Here is a 21,239-nt window from a genome sequence, read left to right as displayed (position 1 = left end):
TATGGAAGAAATTGGGGTTTAGTAGGGATTTAAAAGCTTGAACTCAAGCTTTAATGGGGTTTAGAAATGGAGAGGGAGAGTGAGAGTGGTGGACGTCCACTTAGGGAAGAAGGACTTTGTTTCTTTTTTTTTCCTTTTCCTTTATCTAATTTAATTTATGGAAGACCACAAAAAAAATCCCAATTAAAAAAATTCAATTTATTAATTTAGTTATGACATCATCCATGATGTCATAACTTTTGACTTTTTCATTTTCATCTCTTTTTCTTTTCTTTTTTTTTCTATTAGTTCTTTAATTTAATTCTCGATTCTGAAATTTTCTTTTCTCCGATTTTATTGGACAGTTAGGTCAGGAGTCAGCTCTCGGGGTCAATTGACCAAATTGTCCCTCGCCGGTTTAACCCGGTTTGCAAATAATCCAATATTTCTTCCGGCTCCGTAACCTAATTATTTGACTGACTTAACAGTTCTTTTTCATGATTTTCTCTTTTCCACAATGTCCATAAGGGTCCTAAGGACCGCAGCATCACTTTTTACGGTTCGAAATTTGAGTTTAAAACGACTTCGCAGTCGTTCCCGAGGAGGTCACTCATCGCTGTGACTCTCGGCTCGTTTAACTTCTTATGTTCTGTTTTTCTTATTTATTGTCAACTAATTAAACATTACTAATTATTTATGTTTATGGCTTCTTAAGTTGTCTTAAGTGTGGTCCTAATCCCCTTAATTGTCCGGATCGACATCGGTCACCGGAACAGTGAAATCTACAAGGCTATGCAACCGGGGGTGTTACAGTGGAAGTGGGCATTTTGTTAGAGATTGCACTAGTGCTCGTAGATCTAGGCCGTCTACCACCACTGAGGGATCTGTTCAAGGTTCTGCTTCCAGAGGATAACAGACAGCTAGTAGAAGCCAAGGCAAGGGTAGGGGTAACACTTTTAGCAGCCAGGGCACAGCAAGCCAACTAGAGCAGAGTTGTGCATCAGCCAGGGTGTACACCATGAGCCAGAGGGATGAAGCTGAGACATCAAATGTTGTGGCTAGTACTTTCTCCATCTTTGATAGAGATGTATATGTATTGTTTGACCCTGGTTCTACACATTCTTATGCTAATGCTAGTATTGCATGTTCTGTTGCCATTCCTTGCTTGAAAATAGATTATGATGTGCTAGTGACTAGTCCCTTAGGGCAAGAGGTTAGGGCGAACAAATTGTATAAGGATTGTCCTTTAGTGATCCAAAGACATACATTCCTGTCAGACTTAATTGACATGCCCTTCCGAGATTATGATATCATCTTGGGCATGGATTGGTTAGCCAGGCATCACGTCATGATCGATTGTAGACTGAAGACAGTCACTTTTGGTCTTCCTGAGTATGCAGATGTAGTGATTCACGGGGAGAGGCAGTTATTACCATCCAACATCATTTCAGCTGCACTTGCTAGAAAGATGATTAGAAAGGGATGTGAAGCTTATCTAGCTCATGTGATAGACACCTAGGTGGGAAGTCTAGATCTTAAAGATATTTCTACAGTATGGGGTTTTCCAAATGTCTTTTTGGAAGAATTGCCGAGATTGCCTCCGGAAAGAGAGGTGCAGTTTGAAATTGAGACTATGCCGGGTGTGGAGCCAATCTCCATCACTCCTTATAGGATGGCACCTGCTGAGTTGAAAGAGTTAAAGGTGCAATTGCAGGAATTGTTAGATAAGAGTTTCATCCGCCCTAGCGTGTCACCTTGGGGAGCACCAGTATTATTTGTGAAGAAGAAGGATGGTACTCTCCGCCTATGCATAGACTACAGACAGTTGAAAAAAATGATCATAAAGAATAGATATCCTCTACCACGAATCGATGATTTGTTTGATCAGTTGAAGGATGCAACTGTATTCTCCAAAATTGACTTGAGATCGGGCTACTACCAGTTGAGGGTGCAGGAGCAAAGTATTCCTAAAACTACCTTTAGGACTCGGTATGGCCACTATGAGTTCTTGGTAATGCCATTCGTGTTGACTAATGCTCCAGCTACTTTTATGGGCATGATGAACACAATCTTCAGGCCATATTTAGACCAGTTTTTTGTGGTGTTCATTGATGATATTTTGGTGTACTCAAAGAATGCAGAGGAACACGATAAACACTTGAGGATAGTATTGCAGACTTTGAGGGAGAAGCAGTTGTATGCCAAACTATCAAAATTTGAGTTTTGGCTAAAGGAGATTACATTTTTGGGGCATATTGTATCTGCAGAGGGTATCCAGGTGGATCCTAGCAAAATAGAAGCCATTCTTAATTGGAAGCCACCTAGAAATATCACAAAAGTTCAGAGTTTCCTTGGTTTAGCTGGGTATTACCGAAGGTTTGTGAAGGGATTCTCCATGCTAGCATCTCCACTGACTAAGCTACTTGGGAAGGATGTAAAATTTCAGTGCACTGATCGGTGCCAGGAAAGTTTTGATGAGTTAAAGTGGAGTTTAACTGAAGCTCTAGTCTTAACCTTGCCCATTTTAGGTAAGGAGTATACCATATATAGTTATGCTTCTCATAACGAATTAGGCTATGTGTTAATGCAAGATAGAAACGCCATTGCCTATGTTTCACGCTAGCTTAAACCGCATGATAGGACGCATAACTTGGAGCTGGCAGCCATTGTCTTTGCCTTGAAGATCTGGAGACATTACTTGTATGGGGAGAGATATCATATATACATAGATCATTAAAAATTTGAAGTACTTGGGCACACAAAAGGAGTTAAATTTGAGGCAGAGGTGATAGTTAGAGCTGATAAAAGATTATGATTGTTTGATAGACTATCAGCTTGAAAAAGCTAATGTTGTAGCTGATGCTTTAAGTTGCAAGACTATGGCTGGTTTGAGGGTTTCTCCATTGTCCATGGTGCATGAGTTAAGGGCATTGCATGCTAATTTGGAGATTAATGAAGATGGGCAGATGGTAGCTATTTGGCAAGTGAAGCCAATGCTAGCAGAACAAATTAAAGCAGTTACATAGAAGGACGATAAGTATGACAAGTTAATGGAAGAGGCTCGGGATGGCAAGAAACCAGAATTATCAGTAAATGATGAGGGCTTGTTGTTATATAAGGGCAGAATGTGCATTCCTGAGAATATTGAACTGAGGCAAACCATTTTAAAGGAAGCACATGATTCACCTTTTGCAATGCAACTTGGTGGAACCAAAATGTACAGAAGTGTGAAAGAGCACTATTGGTGGAGAGGAATGAAGAAAGACATTGCAGAATATGTCGCCAAATGCCTAACTTATCAGCAAGTAAAGGAAGAACACCAAGTGTCTGCAGGGTTGCTACAGCCATTGCCAATTCCCAAGTGGAAATGGGAAAGAATCACTATGGATTTCGTGATAGGACTTCCACGTACACAAAAGAATCATAATGTAGTTTGGGTTATTATTGATAGATTGACCAAGTCTACACACTTTTTGCCAATGAGGATGGATTACAGCCTGGAAAGATTGGCCAAACTATACATTGATGATGTGGTGAGGTTACATGGAGTGCCAGTGTCTATTGTGTCGGACAGAGGCCCAAGGTTTACTTCTAGATTCTGGGGTAGTCTCCAAAAAGCCCTAGGAACTAGATTGAACTTCAATACAGCATTCCATCCACAGACAGACGGCCAATCTGAAAGGATCATTCAGATTTTGGAGGATATGCTTTGGGTTTGTGTAATTGAGTTTGAAGGGAGTTGGGAGACACACTTGCCTTTAATTGAATTTGCCCACAATAACAATTATCAGTCAAGCATCAGGATGCCTCCATACGAAGCACTTTATGGCAGAAAGTGTAGAACTCCCTTGTGTTGGGATGAAGTGGGCGAGAGGAAGTTGATTGGCCCAGAATTAGTGTAGCAGATGGAAGATAAGGTTAAGCTCATTAGAGACAAACTCAAAGTTGCAACGGATAGACAAAAGTCCTACATTGACCTAAAGAGAAGAGATATTCGATACAGTGTGGGTGACAAGGTGTTCTTGAAAGTTTTCCCATGGAAGAGGATCATGAGGTTTAGTAGAAAGGGGAAACTAAGTCCTTGCTTCATTGGGCCGTATGAGGTTCTGGAAAGAGTGGGTCCATTGGCATATAGACTTGCATTGCCTCCAGAGTTGGAAAAGATTTACAATGTCTTCCATGTTTCCATGTTGAGGAGGTACAGATCAGACCCCTCTCACATTTTGCCATTAGAGGAGATCGAAGTGAATCCAGACTTGACAAATGATGAAGAGCCCATAAAGATCTTGGCATATGAGGTAAAACAGCTGAGGAACAAGCAAATCCCTCTGGTGAAAGTGTTGTGGAACCATCATTCAGGCCAGGAGGCTACATGGGAGCGTAAGAAGGACATGAGAAGGCAGCACCCACAGCTATTTAGAGAATGAAACCAGGTAAATTTTAAGAATGAAATTTATTTTTAAGGAGGGGAGAATTGTAACCACCCGAACCTCCGAGTTATGAATAGTATCATTTTTTATCCGTGACTATTACTATTTAAAGACACCTTGAGGACCAAAAATAAATAGAAAATTAATTGAGATAGACACAATAAAAATTCAAGTGATCCAAAAATATAAGGATTCACCGGGTATATTGAAAAAGAGGGATTATGACCCGATACGAGGCATTTTGGTTAATTCACCTCAAGAGTTGACTTTTGACTGAAATATCAATTAAATTAAATGAAATTAATGAATTGAATTATGGGGTAAAAATTGAAGAAAAATTCAAGTAAAAATATGTAAGGGAAAATTTAAGAAATGAAAACTTAGACTTTCATTTCTATTATGACAAAATTAAAATGAAGGACTTATGGGCTTTTGATAATTAAATTTAATTATTTAATTAAAAGGAAAAATTAAGTGTAAATGTAAAAAAAAAAAGGGGAATAAAAATTTAAGTTTAATTATCCTTATGACAATTAAAATTTATAATTTTAATAAACTAAATTTCGAGTTAAACATTTATATATATATATATATATATATATATATATATATATATATATATATATATATATATATATATATATATATATATAAGAAAACAAATATCTTCTTCATTTTTATTTTTTCATAAGGTGCCACCACCCACTCCTCTCTCTTCCTCTCTTTCTCTTTTTCTCTTCTTCTTCCACTTCTTCCCCTCATTGATTTCCCCTCCAAAGTTTAATTCCCTTAAATTCCCTTCATAAATCCCATGACCCACTAAAAGAAAAGATCAAAGAGAACTTTGATTGAGGTATTGGAGCAAGTAGAACAAAAGAAATTGGAAGAAAATTTGAAGTTAGAAAGAAATCACTTGAGGTAAGTTTCTTTTCATGTTAGATTAGTTGTATAAGCCTTGAATGAAGTTAACTTATGATGAAATTTCATGAGAAATCGAAAGGAAACATGCATACAACCTAAACTAGGGTTTTGGCCAACTTAGCGAAAATTAGGGTTTTGATGTATTTTAGTTAAATTGATGATAAATCTAAGTTAAATTGAGGTAGTATGCATGATTGGGAGTAGTAAGATTTCATGGGATTACATAAATTGAATTATGGAAGATTAGGGTTCATGGAAAAATTGGGTTTTGGTGCTAGAGAGTGAAATTGGTGTGTGTAGTGTTAAATTATGATCATTTGAGGTTTATTTAGTTCGAATTGACATTGGGTTGATGAATAAAAGTAACGAAATGGTAGGATTAGGAAAAATTACAAACTTTGGTATTTGAAAATTGTGGATTTTGTGTTAGGAATGCCATTAATGTGTCAATACTAAATTATAGTCATTTTGGGTTAATTAAATGTGAATTGAGGTTGGTTAGAGGGAACAATTGAAGAATGAAAATTTGAACTTAGGGCAAAATTTTGCACACTGAATTCAGTGTGTTTGGAAGCCCATAACTTGAGCTACACAACTCCAATTGGTGTGAAACCAATTGAAAACGAAACTTAAGACATAGGGCTAGAATTTTCGTGAAGATACCCTGCCCCGAAAATGACCTTAAGCTACCCGAAATGAGCCTTGAAATGAGAGATAAAATTCTGGAACCTGCAGAATTTGACCATATGAATAGTAAACTTTGCATGGCCATAACTCTCTCTCTAGAAAACTCCGATTTAGACAATCCTTGAACCGATGGAAACCTAAGACATAGTAGAATATTTCATATGAAGAACTTGAGGCCAAATTATGGACTTAATGTAACACCCCTATATTGGGTAGTGCGTTCTATTGTTCCGATGACCAGTGTTGTCCGAACAGCTAGGATGCCTAGAACTATACTTAGATATGAGTGAGGAGACATAAAACAATGAAATACAAGAAAAGAAAATACAAGAAAAATAAAGGAAAAATAATAGCAATGAAATGTAACTAAGTTAAACGAGCCGAGAACCCTAGCGATGGGTGACCGCACCGGGAAGTTGTGGCGTGGACCGTTGACTAGCCTTGGACCACGAGGAACCCTGGAAAATATTTTTAAGACAAAATTAAAGACCTATTGAAGCATAAATATCATTAGAAATATTAAAGAAAAATTAATTAATTAATTAGTACAAAGAAAAGTGAGAAATCGAGAAAACGGACAAAACTCAGTGTTACCGAAAAGTCGGGAATGCAACCCGAACAGGGACATTATAGTCATTTGACACCCCGAGTTGTCTTTTGATCTAAATGTCCATTAAAAATATATGATATTACACTTGGAAAATATTATGAAATATTAAATTGGTGGTACATAGTTTAAATAGCAAAAATTGGGAGCTTAATGTGAGAAATTGGGAATTTAAGATTAAATTAACATTATATTCTCACTTAGTGGTCCACTAACACCTAAAGTGGACCATTAACTTTCATTTTGGACAGCAGAATTCACCTTCTTCAACCTCTCAAAATTCCAGCTGAAAACTTTCTTGAAAGAATCCTCCATGGCCAAAGCTTCCAAGCTCCATGCAAGCTCCATTCTCTCATCTCCAAGCCATTTTTCCACTTGATTCCTTCACTAAAATTGCTCTACACCACTTGGGCAATAGATAGGTAGCAAGGATATCAAGTTTGGTTAAGGTTTTAAAGAGTTTCCAAAGTGGTAAGTAAGTATTTTTGATGCTTGCTTCATTAAAGTTTGTGTGGGTGTTATGGGTAGTTGAATTGTTGAAGGATTTTTGGAGTTTGATGTTTGAAGGGAGATGTATATTTTTGGCAGCCATGAAAACTCCTTAAGGGCAGTTTATCCTTGTATGTAAATGGTAGATTAAAGTGTTGATGAAGTGTTTATATGTATAGGAATAAATTGGGTGATGTATATTAAATGTATGTGAATGTATACTTGATTTTGGAAGCTTGGAAGTTAATGAAAGGAAATGTACAATTCGGAAAACTTGAAGTGTGAACCAAAATGTGTTGTTTCATGGTTTGGTTTATGGAATTATATGGTTGAATTATGGTGCTTGTTATGGCAGCTTGTACTTGGGTATAAAGGTTTGAGTTTGGACATGTGAATGAGCTAGGTTATGTGGTTAAATTATTTGTAATTTGAACTTAGAAAATTCTGGACTATAATGTGCATATTGAGTGTGGTTATAAGCTGCCAAAATGACCAAAAATGTCTTGTGAAATGTGTTTATGTTATAGTACAAAACAAAAATGGCATGAATGTGTAACTTGATAAGTGTTAAAAGTGTAATTGATGAGTGATGAACAATGTGCAATAGGGCAGTGTGTGTTTTGGGCTTAGAACCTTAAGTGTGTGGCTCCAATTGGTATGAAACCAATTGGAGGTGAAACTAGGCACAAAAAGTGCCAACTTTCATGGAGGAAGCTTACCAAAATTCTACTTGGAAGGTAACTTGAAAAATGACCAAATCCGGATTAGTGCATTTAAGGCCTAAAAATTGACCATTTTGGCAGCAGTTGCTGTTTTGGCCATAACTCACTCAAAACAGGTCCAATTGACCTGAAATTTTTACCATGAATATCTACAAGTCTTATGAAGACACCAAAGCTTAGAAATGACCTTAAGCAAGTCAAATAGCTTGCACAAGTTCGGGTCCAAAAACTGGCTGAACCTAAAATGACCTAAAATGACCTAAAGTGACCAATTTTAATATATTCTGACCAGCAATAGTAAAATGACCATAACTTGGTCTACTTAATTTAGAATGACCTGATATTTTACCCCGCGTGCAATAAGACAGATCTACAAGTTTGTAGTTTTGACTGAAACCCGAAAACCGAGAAAACTATATCGTCCGGCTAGGTCAAATTAGTAGACCGGAATCTGGCAAATTGCAATAAAATACAATATACATGGAAATGAATTGGGTAACAAATACCAACCCTAAAAGGCTACAAATGTGACATATTGGTAACATTAAAACCTAATTCACCTAGACTGCATCGAGGGTCAACATATTAGGTTGACTAAGGAAATTATAGAATTCGATAAATTAATTATTGAACCTTATTCTTAGAGACCGTTTAAATGAGTACTAAAACACTTCAAATTGTGTTTCTCAGTTAGCAAAGACTCAGGGAAAGGGAAGGAAACATTGAGTTAGAGCCAAGAGACAGTTATCAGAGGTTTGTGCACAATAGTTATTTCTTTTGAATTTTTCAATTGAAATAAATTATGATTATTTGTATGTTATTGTTTTAAATTATGTTTGTGTACAATAGTTATTTCTTTTGAATTTTTCAATTGAAATAAATTATGATTATTTGTATGTTATTGTTTTAAATTGTGTTTGTGCACAATAGTTATTTCTTTTAAATTTTTCAATTGAAATAAATTATGATTATTGTATGTTATTGTTTTAAATTGTGTTTGTGCACAATAATTTTGACTTCTCATTTTCTACTTACAAATTTAATTGATCATTATAGTTTTAAATTGTGTCCATGCACAATACTTTTATATTCACTGCTTTCACTAGCAAATTTATTTGGAAAAATGAGTTATGAATAATTTTTTATTGTTTTGGTTTTGGGAATATTATTTGGAAATTATTGTGTTGCCTACTTTGTAAATGGAAATTTTCAGATAAATTTTATTTAGTGGTATCGGAGCAAAGTAGGGATGGCGACACATAACACTTACGATTCCTGGGAACTCTCACGCGTGAACCCAGGAGCTTGCAGGGATGGCGATGCGTAACGCCTGCAAGTACTCTGATAAGTACACTATATTCCTCCCTCTTTGACTTGTTAGTCTGAGGTGATTGTGGATGAGTTCTCATTATCTAGCTAGCTTCCTCCCTCATTGATTTCGATTATTAGGGTGAGTGTGTCTTGTCGTGGTGTACAACACGGCATGTGCGGAAAAATTGTGTCATGGCCTAAATTGTGTTATCGATTGGCAACACTGTATTCTTTAGTTATTTGATCAAATTGTGTTATTGATTGGCAAAACTGTGTTACTCAGTTATTTGATCAAATTTGTGTTATATAAACTTTGTAAATTGTGAAATGGAATTGTGAATTATTCGATTTGTGAATTGTCAATAAAAGATTTATATATCGCATTTCAAATTGTTATTGTGCACTACTGAGTAAATTTTACTCAGCGATAGCTTTTCATTGCTGTCGCAAGTAGACTGACTGACAGGGCAGTAGACTAAGCTGCTAGTGCTTCAGTGAGAGATCATCGGGTATATTGAGTATACCATATTTTGCATTTTGTATTATAATGTATAATCACTGTATAGATATAGTATTCTTGGTTTTGAGCAGTTATAAATTAAAATTGTACATTGAAGTTGTAAAATAAATTGTGAATTATTTGGCTTGTAAAATTTGTAGTATATTTCTTTTATCTCAGCCTTTGGAAATATTGAAAAATTATTGTGGATTTGAGTTGAGAAAAATATTGTGTTGATTAACTGTTGGAATTGAGATTGAGAAATATATTTGAAGTACTTTTTACAGGTTTTTGAAGAACTATTTTATTCAAAATATAGATGGCACTCTGCCAAAATTTTTACAGAAATTAATAATAATTCAAATGTGTTAGCTGTTTCATTTCAGTTCAAAAAAGTTTTTAACACCTGTAAATAGTGCTCACCACTGTAAAAAGAAGTAAGAAAAGTTTTAAAATCCCTTGTAGTGTATTTAATGGGTTACCAGTAGACGAAGTTGGTAATTCATTAAGTATACTACGGGATCATGTTATGCCTTACAGAGGGGTAGGGTGTGACACTTAACCTAATCAAATTGCTGAGCAAAGTTGAATCACCGAATCTGCAAAAATCTGAAAATCTGCAGATTTACCATATGAACAGTAAATTTTGCATGGCCATAACTCTCTCTAGAAAACTCCAATTTAGGCGATTCTTGAACCGATAGAAACCTAAGACATAGTAGAACATTTTGTATGAAAAACATTAGACCAAATTATGGACTTAACTTGATCAAATTGCTGAACAAAGTTGGATTAATAAATCTGCCAGAACTAAATCTGCAAGATGAACAATGATGTGAACAGTAACCGTGTTTTGGTCATAACTTGAGCTACACAGCTGCGAATTAGAAGATTCAAAAAGCAAAATAAGGTTAAGACCTAAATGAACAATTTTCATGAAGAACACCTCATCAAATTATAATCAAAACTAGGTAAAAATTAGGTTCAAAGATTGGGGCACCAAGCTGTCCCAAAACTAAAATATTTCAAAATTTTCAAAGCTAACTTGGGATGCATTAAACATGCATGTAATGAGTTCTTGGCAGCAATTGAGATTGGTATTGAGGTATTCTATTTGTGTATTTTCAATAGAAAAAGAAGTTAGAATGGACAAAGAGAAGTAAGTAACAAAGAAAGAGAATTATTGAAGGTTTGTGCACAACTAACCTTTTCTTCGTTTTTGAACTTGTAAATTGCTTGGAATGTGTTAAATTGAATGAGTTTGCTTTGAACAAGTTTACTTTGACTAAAATATGATTTTTCTCTTGTATTTAAGAAATTTGGGTGTTGCTACCTTTATATGGATATTATGATGAATTTAAATGTGTTTATTGGTTTATAAATGTGATTGTTGAGTGGGAAATTTTTAGAAACTGTTTTGAAGCCACAGTTAGCATGACAGTACCTTTCGAAACTTTCCATTGGGGTTGATAATTGATATTGATTATGTCTCCCATTAATAACGGTTAGTGGGGTAAGACTACATGAGTACTCATTAGCTAGCTAGCCCTTCCCTCATTAATAATGGTTAGTGAGGTTGAGATTGCTTTGTCGTGGTGTGCAACATGGCACTAATCGTGAAATTTTGTGTCATGGCCTAAACTGTGTGTTGATGTTGGCAACACTAATGCTTTGTGAATTGTGATTTATGAAGTGTGATTTCTCATTTGAAATATTATTCCAATAAATGGGCTTTATGGACTATTGTGAAGTTTTCATGCTTAAGAAAAATGTGATTTATTATGCTTTGACAAATTGTGTTTTATCTTAAGTTTTAAAGTTATTAGTTGTGCACCACTGAGTGATATACTCAGCGATAGCTTCTTTATGCTGTCGCAGGTAAGGGAAAGGAGAAGCTGCCGAGTGAGAGACTTGAAAGCAGCATTTTGGTATTGTTTGTGGGTATTTAAGTTAGGTATACCCTTGTGATTCCTTTGGATGTATTTTGTACCTATATGTATGGATGTATGGACATTGAACAGTTTGTATTTAAAAGCATTGCATTGCTATCACATTTTGAGTTTGTAATTATTTTGTATTTTACTTTGAGACTTATGAAAATGTAACTTTTGCAATATTTAGTCTATTATTATTTCCAATGAATGTTTACATGGAATTTTAACTATTCTCATGCAGTTTTCCGCAAAATAATTGTTTTAAAATCTTTGTAGCATAACTAATGGGTTATCGGTAGGTGGAGTTTGGTAATTCATTAGGTATGCTACGGGAACATGTCGTGCCTTACAAGGGATAAGGTGTGACAGGCACCATTGCATTGTATTTCTTAGCATTTAGGTAGTTAATTGTATGCATTTTACTTAATTTCATTAGTGTTTGTTAATTTTGTTAATCTCTGCTTAATTTCGTGTTTTCTATATGTTTTCAAGTGTTTAAGGAAGAACAAGGCATTGAAGTCAATTAGACAAGTTTAGAAAGCAAGAAAAGCAAGAATGGCTACTACATAACTTTACATGGGTCGTGTAAACTCAGAGTTGGACCTGTGTAACTCCCTGGTCAGGAGAAAACTAAAGAAGACATGAAGAAACCATAGTACATGGGTCATGTAACAGGCCCTGTGTACCTCACATGCCCATGTAATCTCCTGGAAGCTAAAACATAGAGAGCCAAGGAGAGATGACAGTACACGAGCCATGCTAATAGCCCCGTGTAAACCTAATACCCAGTGTAACTTGCTGTCTTTCTCATGAACAAAGCCCGAAATTAGTCCAGAAAATTTCACGACCTAGAGCCGTGCAGTGCCACATGGGCCATGTATTTTATAGTAGATAGACTTCTATTTTGACTGCAATTCCCTTCCACTTATTTCGAAAAGACTTCTAAAGCTCTTGGGACTCTGAAACATGACTTTGAGGCACCTAATATAAATACTAGAAGACCAAGACATAGAAAGGGGCCTTTAGTTCAAGTTAGAGTTAGTTTTAGTTTACATACAAACCCTAGTTTTCTAAGCAACTTAGAGAGGATCTGCATCAACATCAAGGAGGACTCTCGGCTGAGGTTCCAAAAGTTTAAAGCTATAGAATCTTTGTTCTGGGTTCTTTTGTTATATTTCTTCAAATTGTCTTGTATTATTTTATTTTAATTCCTGTATGTTTGTTAAGTTTATCATAAGTGAGTAGTTTGTTTAATTCTAGAATTAGGAGAGTAGCACTCTTAATATCTGTTATGGATATATACTTCTTGTTCTTTGATTTATATTCTGCGTTCCTAATGCATGCTATGTGTTGGTATCACCTTGTCATGATATAAGATACTAGTTGAAGAATTGAAAGATGAAAATTAGTATTGGAAATCAGGATTTTGAACCTAGGAAATCTGACTTATAGATAGGCTGAAATCCTTTTTGGAATCTCATAATTAATCAAAGAGTTTGAAGGGTTTTAATTAAAATTGATCACCACGAAAGCAAAGTTCAGGTTGATTAAAATACACCTTAAGTGCCTTGTGAAATGACCTAGGATATCTTATAATTAATTTTCATCAAAGTAACGATTCTCAATCTATTAAATAGGTGAAGTTAGGTCCATAATTCTAAAATTTTTTAGCTAATTGATTTCTAATTTAAATTTATAGCTTTATCTTCCTTTAATTCTCAACATTAATAGTTTAGAATAAATCTCTCAACACGTTTGGCAGTTTAAATAGTCAAAATTGCTATCTAGTTTAGTACATACATCTATTAATTACTCGTGAAAATGATACTCATCTCATTACTATATTACTTGTCCGCGATCTGCGCACTTGCATATTACAAACCAGCAAGGGTTACAAACCAGCAAGCACACCCATATATTTAGAACCATATGTTGGGTTTTATAATTTTTCCTAGTATATAAATATTGTGAGATGGACAAGAAGATTGAACACGACCAAAATTAATCTGGACAGGATTACACTGAAAACATTCTGCACAGCAGTGAAAAAAAAAATAATTAAAAGAAAAGAAAAGAAAAGAAAAAGAGTATGAGCAAAATGCCTTACGATCAAATCATATAATACAAATGAAGGATAACATCTGAAAAATGGCATTGCCATTAATTAGCTGCCAGCTTAAATACCCACATAAAAGGAAGTGATAACATATACTTCCAAACATAAAGGTAAATCTGCGGGTACAAGCTAAAAGGGTTAGCCAATCTTTGATTCTAACAACAAAGATACAAAACAGGAAAAATGTGGCTCTAGACACTGCATTATCATAATAAATTCACAAGAAATATTATGAGCTTGCTATATAACACGGAGAAATAAATGAATAGAAGATACAGGAAGCTCCTCGTTTCATTTATCCTTCTGAAATTTCTCCACATAAGCCTGCAACCCAACAAAAAAACAAATTAAATGAAAACACATAATCAAAGAGAGCAAACAAATGTAAGCATCAAATTAAACAGCTTCTACTTTGCAATATATTTGAACCAATAATAAATATAAGAAAAGGCTAAAATTGAATTAAGGAAAAAAGGAAAAAAGTACTATCTGAGTAAACAAAGTAGAGAGCCCACCTGTACAAGTTTGGTCAGCCTCGGCTTTGAAAATGACAAATAGTGTTGAATTTTTTCTGGTGTTTGAGGAATAGAAGCCCCCTGCATAGAACCAATAACTTTGTCGACTACTTTCTTCACAATGTTTTTGTAAGCATCTTTGCTCAATTGACCTTCCTTCCATGTGGGTTTCAGAAGCTCCTTAACGAATTCCACAAGTGCAAACTTAAATGCCCGAATCCCCTTAACATCCTTGCTTTTTCTGCCCTCATCAGTCTTGTCATCTCCATCAATGTTCTCCAAGGGGTCGTTTTCTTGCGCAGTCTTGTCCTCCTCTAGTTCCCTGCTTTCCTCAGTCACCGCTCCATTGTTTTCCTTGGTAACTTTGGAATTTGAACCAGGTTCCATCTCATTTAACTGGCAACTCTTGCTACTAGGTTCTTGCAAACTGCGGTACTGGTTATAACCACCACCATTTGGTGGGCCAACAACAGATGGAGAAAAACTTTTGGATGGCATTTCTGGTTTCCCATCTGAAATGTTTTTCTGTCTAACAAGGTTTGGTGAAAACCCTGGGGGATTGTTATTGACAACATGCTTCTCAGGGGCAATGTTGTCACATATAGGATTATACTGCTTCCTCAGCCCTACCTTTTGATTTGATTCTGTAGTCACTGCAGAATCTGGTTTAACAAGCGCCACTGAGTTGGCATAGGAGGATATCTCTGTATTGTTATGAACAGAAAGATGGGGAAGCTGCTGTCCATTTGCAAGTAATTGAGCTAGAGAGGATGAGATGTTGGTAAGCTGAGTCAGTTGTTCACTGCTTACCTTCTGAGTCTTAGAAACTCCAGAATTCACTTGTGATGCATTTGCTTCCCCATTATCTGGCTTGTTAATAGTCCTTCCCTCCTGAAGCAGCATCTGATTTTGAGGATTCACATTATCTCCTGAACTTGAGATTGTTAATTGACCTTGTCCAACCACATTTAAGCATGGAAGAGGTAAAACATTTGAATTCATGCCGTTCTGATCAAAGCTTTGTGCAGACATGATATTGGCATAAACGCTAGCATGAGAACTGGCAGTTTTTCCAGTAACGCTATTATCATCACGAGGCAAAGCATTTGCAACAACCTCCCTTAAATTGTAGTCCTGATGTTTGGCAGATGATTCATTTATCAAAGATGGCATAACTGCAGTGGCATCATGTGCATGACCTGAAACTTGAGTTATACTGGCATTGCAATTGGTTAAAGCAGGCTCTTGTTTATCAATACATTTGGGGTGTGTAACTATATAATTCCATTCAGGAGACATGTCCATATCCCCAAGCCAATTCTCACCACATGCTCTTTGTTCAGAAGCAAGCATGTTATCACTAGCGTTTTCTGCCTTCCATGTAAGGGCTGTTTCACTCTTGACCATCTTATGCTCAACTGGTCGATCACCAAGTGTCTTATCTTCCTCCAAACAATGACCCCATCCACCATCAACAGATCGTGTAGAGCCCCTTTGATCAGGGGCAACAACTGTATCATTTTTATGCCCACTCAACTTCCCAGTATCTGAAGCACTTGTAGAGGCCCATTTTGGGACATTCCACAATTTCTCTGGATCATCCGTGTTTCGGACAAGTGAATGTCTGCCATCCTGTGACCTATCAGGACTTCCATGGGCCAAATCCTGATGTGAAAACCTGCAGTATTTTCCATTTCGACAGTTACCTGCAGCAAAAAATTTGCAGGGAACATTAGCTGCTCTGAAGGTTTCACGGTCACCTTGTCTCTCTAGAGATGCATCTCTATGTCTTCTGTCATTATTTCTTTGCCTAATTACCTCATTAGAAGACCCCTTAGCAGCTGCATTAGAGGCAACATGATGAGAAAACCTGCAGCAGGCAACCCTCCTACAGTCGCCTTTAAGAAAAACATTACAACAATCAGTAGATCTTCCACTCCCTGAGGAGTACTCCCTGGATTCATGGGGAGTGGTATATTTTGAAGTTACAGTTTTCCTGTGTCTTTCCCAGCCATCCTCATAACTTTGAGTACCTTGGTGAAGAAATTGACAGTGATTACCCCTCCTGCACCTCCCAGCAGCAAAATCTTTACATAATTGAGCTGATAAACCTGATCTGCTTCTACTTCTGTCGCAGAGTCCTGATTCTTGCCCAAAGCCACAGACTGGACTTCTGCTCCTGCTCCTGCTCCTGCTCCTGCTCTGGCTTCTACCTCTGCATATAAACCAGAAACAGAATAATCAAACAACATCAACTGTCTCAACTCCAACACACACACACACACACACACACACACAGAGACAGAGAGAGGGAGAGAAGCTCATTGCATTCAACATATAATCAAATTAACAAGCAGCAACAGCAGTGGCTATTACTCCATTACAACACAAGCAATAAACTTAATTAGAAAGTTGAAATAACTTTATGCCCAGTTAATGGGAAGAATACAACAGGAACATCACAAGCTACAAACTAACAAGGATTTAAAAAACTTTTAAGCGGTTGGAGAAGCATTTGCATGTCAAGCAAAACTAGTTAACATAAAAGTAAGCGACTTCTTAGTAATGCATAGGTCATTAATACATAACACTAGGACTCTAGGAGATAATAAGGCAAAGAAAGAGTGAGGGAAAGTACTAAGAAAGGACTTAGCGACCCTAAATCTTTCGGAATATGTCAACCTAAACAGGATGAAATGGAAAAATGGGCATATAAGCTGATCAATTTAGCAAGCATGGAGTGTTCATCTCTACCCCAGCCAAGTTCAATGCAGAAGATTCTTCAAGACTGTTCTTTCAACATGTTGTCAAGTACTGAGGCATTCCTAAAACAATCATGAGCAATCAAGATGCTAGACTCAAGGGGAAATTCTGGATGGAGTTGTTCAAGCTATTGGGCACAGAGCTTAGCTTTTCTACAAGATTTCATCCTCAAACTGATGGCCAAACCAAAAGGGTGAATGCCTGCTGGAGTTGTATTTAAGGCACTTTGTAGGTGCCAACAAGCGAGATTGGGTAAAGCTACTGGACATAGCCCAATTCTTGTACAATCTACTAACTAAATTCAGGAATTAAGGCTTAGTGGAGCAGGGTACATAATAAATTATGCATTATCTATAGATACATGCATAAAGTGAAACACAGGACAAAAAACCAGAATACTACAGTTATATCAATCAGAAAAAATCTTAACAAACCTTCTTGATCTTTTCCATTCATTTCTAGGAGAGCTGTGACGATTCTGCTGCCTCCATTCATCAAGACCAGGAGACATTCTTGTCCCATAATTCTCATCTCCATCCCATGTGGGCATTGGTTTTAAACTTTTGTTAGGGTCTTCATCAATGCTATCATCCCTACGTGAGCCTCTTCTTCCAGGCAAAGGTTCACGAACAGACCATTTGGCGCGATTACCACTAGCTCCTTCAGGAGAATGCCAGCCATGCTCTGATTCTCTTTCATGAAAAGACAAGCTTGCTTCCCCTGGCCATGCATTGTCATGTACACTATCAAATGGGATACGAGATTCTTCTTTCAAATCCCACTTAGAACCACGTCTTCTGCCACTTCTGCTCATTTTGCCAAAAGCAGCGTCAATTTCTGTCATTCAAAAAGAGTGCAACCTGGTCCCAGCAAAAAATAAAATAAAATAAAAAATAAAAATTGTGACAATATAAAACCTGTCTTCAATTGATTAATTTTTTTCCTTCTAAAGTCTATTATTACAGTTAGCACCAGGAGAATATTATGAAAAGTAGGTCCATACCCCAAATTCATGGGTATAGACATAGCTAACATAAAGTAATGGTAACAGAGTGTCCAAAAGTTAATAGCATAGAATAAAAACATCCAGAAGACCTATTAATTATTTTGTTGTTATTAAGCATAAGCATGAGTTAGAAGAAAATGCAATAATTACCTTCTCTTCCACCTTGTAGAACGAAAAGGTATCACCCAGACTTAAACAAAAGCAAAAAAAGGCTCCATGTACATAAGAAACATAATCCATAAAAAAGAAAATGTTAAGTTGAATCCAGCTTAACAATTCAGTTTAATTCAAAATGTCAACAGACCTGAACTATGAATAGTCAAATTCAACATTCAACTTCCATAGTATCTTTTTTTTTTTTTTTTTGAAATATCCACAATCATCCCTAAGCCATCACAGCCTATAAACTTATAAAAGCAAATACTATAGGACAATTAAGGATAAACTACACCGACCATTCCTCAACTTTGGTAGTTATTTCATTTCAGTCACTCAACTTCATTTTGTTAAAATAAAATCCTTAAACTTCAGTTTTATTACAGAAAAAGTCCCTTTAACCTGCAATAACAGGTTTTCAAGTGTTTTTTTTTTTTTTTCTTTTTTTAATTAATACTAAATTAATATTTAATTAAATAAATCTATAGATTATTATTTATTGTTTATTTTTTTACTTATATAAAACTAAGATATTAATAAAATATCACATATCATGAAATATTATTTTAAATTTTGATATTTATTATTATTCTATTATTATTTTTCCATGTTGCTACAAATTAAATTTTAATTAATAATAAATAATATATATAATCAATAATTTTGATAATAAATTTAGTTAAAATAAAATAATTTTATTGATAATAATTATTGATTAATTAATTTAATCATAAAAGTAAGAAAGAGAAAAAGAAGGAAAAGAGAGTAAAAGGGTAATTTTATTACTTTTAACCTGACATTTTTCTGAAACAAAACTAAATCGGAGGATTTCATTTTAAGAAATAAAGTCGAGTGACTGAAATGAAAAAAACCTGATAAGTTGAGGACGGTTGCTGCAGTTTACTTGACAATTAATTGTGGCAAATGCCACTGCTACTTACCCACTTCATTCTCTCGGATTAAGATGCCCTCCATTTTAATGGCTTTAGATGAAGTACGTGGAACCTACAATTTATTTTTGCATCGATTCCATGAATTATAACAGTGTCAGTGCAATATAAAAAGCATGTCATAAATTAAACTCAAAAGACAAAATCAGACCATTACAAAACCACTATACGAGTACATGAGCAATGTTATGCTCAAATTACCAGCTTTTGCAATAACCTTCTCTTGTGGTTTCAAAATTACCAGAGATGGGTTCATTCACTTCCCATATTTAAAAAAGAGAGATGAAAGCACAAAAACTTCAAACTTCCCAGTTTAGCAACAACTCTCTTTTCAGAGAGCGAATTTTTTCTATTATCCGAATTGCCTTTTGTGTCATTTTATGTAGTAAGCTACCATGGAATCTTGAAGCAATTAACACTAACAATGAAAGAATAGTTTCTGAACGGATGAGGCTGTAATGTGTAAATTATGTAAGAGGAAAGTTGCTCATCAAATCTAAACACAGTACTAAGGAAGTTCCAGATGTTTGGATTTGGCGCTAAAATCCCAAAAAGCAAACGAAAGCCCGTCTGAGGAATTTCACTTAGAAGAATGAAATGGAAGCATTACTGCTGAAGAGAAAAAAAAAGGAACGAAAATTTCTTCAATTTATCGAGGAGGGGAACAGTTTTTCAGAAAGACCGATGTAGTTATCGAGCCAAAGCAGCAAAAACACAAATGAAGCAACAAAAATGGAAGCAAAGGGATACGCAAACAAACAAAGAGAGAAAGAGGTAGAAACAGAAAGCGAACCTGCAACAGAAACGGCGTTGGCCTGGCGGAGCAGACAAGCAATCGGCGATATGGTGACGGCGGAGTTAAGAGATCCGCGGTGGTCTGTTCTAGCTGTCGAAGCAGAAGTATTCAGAGGCCAGGTCGACAAAATATTGAGAGGGAAGAAAATTAGGGAATGAGGATTGCGTCTGCAAATTACTTGTACATAAATATATACTGCACCTCTTAAGCTTATTAAGAAACCAATTAAATCATTTAACAAATGAATTCTTAATTGACTTTAGTATTTTGAAAATTTATACAATTTATTTAAATTTTGAAAAATTTATAAATAATTATTAAATAGTTATTATCTTTAACCAACTATAAGAGCGAACATAAGAGTAATTCAATCAACAATGCCGTATAATATATTAATTATAAAATAAATTAATCTTTTTACGGAAAATGGCTTGTGACATTATCACCTGTGTCAAACAAGATTTTTTATTATGCGATAACGCGCCACTCTCTATAAAAAGATTGACTTACTTTATATATATAATAATTATTTTTATAATATTATCATACGACATTATCTATAAAAAAAATTATATTATATTATAATTAGATATTATTATCATTTGTACTAAATGTTTAAGGCCTCTAAGATTATATTTATCATTTAAAATTTAGTATATTACTTTTTTATCAAAAATAAAAATAATATTATTCTTTTTGTAATATTTAAATGTATAACATTTGATAATATATAAAAAAAAGTTTGAATTTATATATATATACATAAATAAATATGTGTGTCTGTGCTGTCACACGGCACTCTCCATAAAAAGATTAACTTACCTTATAATTAGTAGTTATTATTATTTATAATACATATTTAAGACCTCCATTATTATTATTCTTTCACTAATATTTAAATGTATAACATTTGATAATACATAAAAAGAAGTTTGAATATATATATATATATATATATATATATATATATATATATGACCCTGCTGTCACACGGCACTCACCATAAAAAATTTGACTTACCTTATAATTAGTGGTTATTATCATTTATACTACATATTTAAGACCTCCATTATTATTGTTCTTTCACTAATATTTAAATGTATAACATTTGATAATACATAAAAAAAAGTTTGAATCCATATATATATATATATGACTGTGCTGTCACACAGCACTCACCATAAAAAAAATTGATTGGCCTTATAACTAGTGGTTATTATCATTTATACTAATTGTTTAAGGACTCTAAGATTATATTTATCATTTAAAATTTAGTATATTGCTTTTTTATCAAAAATAAAAATAATATTATTCTTTCTATAATATTTAAATGTATAACATTTGATAATACACAAAAA

The 21,239-nt window shown here is 34.9% G+C and overlaps 1 protein-coding gene across 5 annotated transcripts; it reads right to left on the bottom strand.

Annotated features, from left to right (window-relative positions):
* Nucleotides 1-13,669: 13,669 nt before the first annotated feature.
* On the bottom strand, nt 13,670-20,063 carry LOC110666814 (zinc finger CCCH domain-containing protein 38). Of its 5 annotated transcripts, none has more exons than XM_021827439.2 (5): nt 19,879-20,063; nt 19,008-19,140; nt 17,408-17,833; nt 14,211-16,425; nt 13,670-14,019 (listed from the first exon to the last, which is right to left on the bottom strand). In XM_021827439.2, exons 3-5 carry the CDS (start codon nt 17,815-17,817, stop codon nt 13,987-13,989), a joined length of 2,658 nt encoding a protein of 885 aa, XP_021683131.2. In that variant the 5' UTR covers nt 17,818-17,833; nt 19,008-19,140; nt 19,879-20,063; the 3' UTR covers nt 13,670-13,986. The 5 variants fall into 5 exon arrangements, with proteins under 5 accessions (XP_021683131.2, XP_021683130.2, XP_057985247.1 ...); XM_021827438.2 differs by having other exon boundaries at nt 19,077-19,140; XM_058129264.1 differs by having other exon boundaries at nt 19,008-19,118.
* Between the last annotated feature and the right edge of the window lie 1,176 nt (nt 20,064-21,239).

Source organism: Hevea brasiliensis, chromosome 10, assembly GCF_030052815.1.
Source record: "Hevea brasiliensis isolate MT/VB/25A 57/8 chromosome 10, ASM3005281v1, whole genome shotgun sequence".
Lineage (NCBI taxonomy): Eukaryota > Viridiplantae > Streptophyta > Magnoliopsida > Malpighiales > Euphorbiaceae > Hevea > Hevea brasiliensis.
The sequence above is the reverse complement of the archived record's forward strand: the minus strand, read 5'-3'. Positions and strand labels throughout refer to the sequence as shown.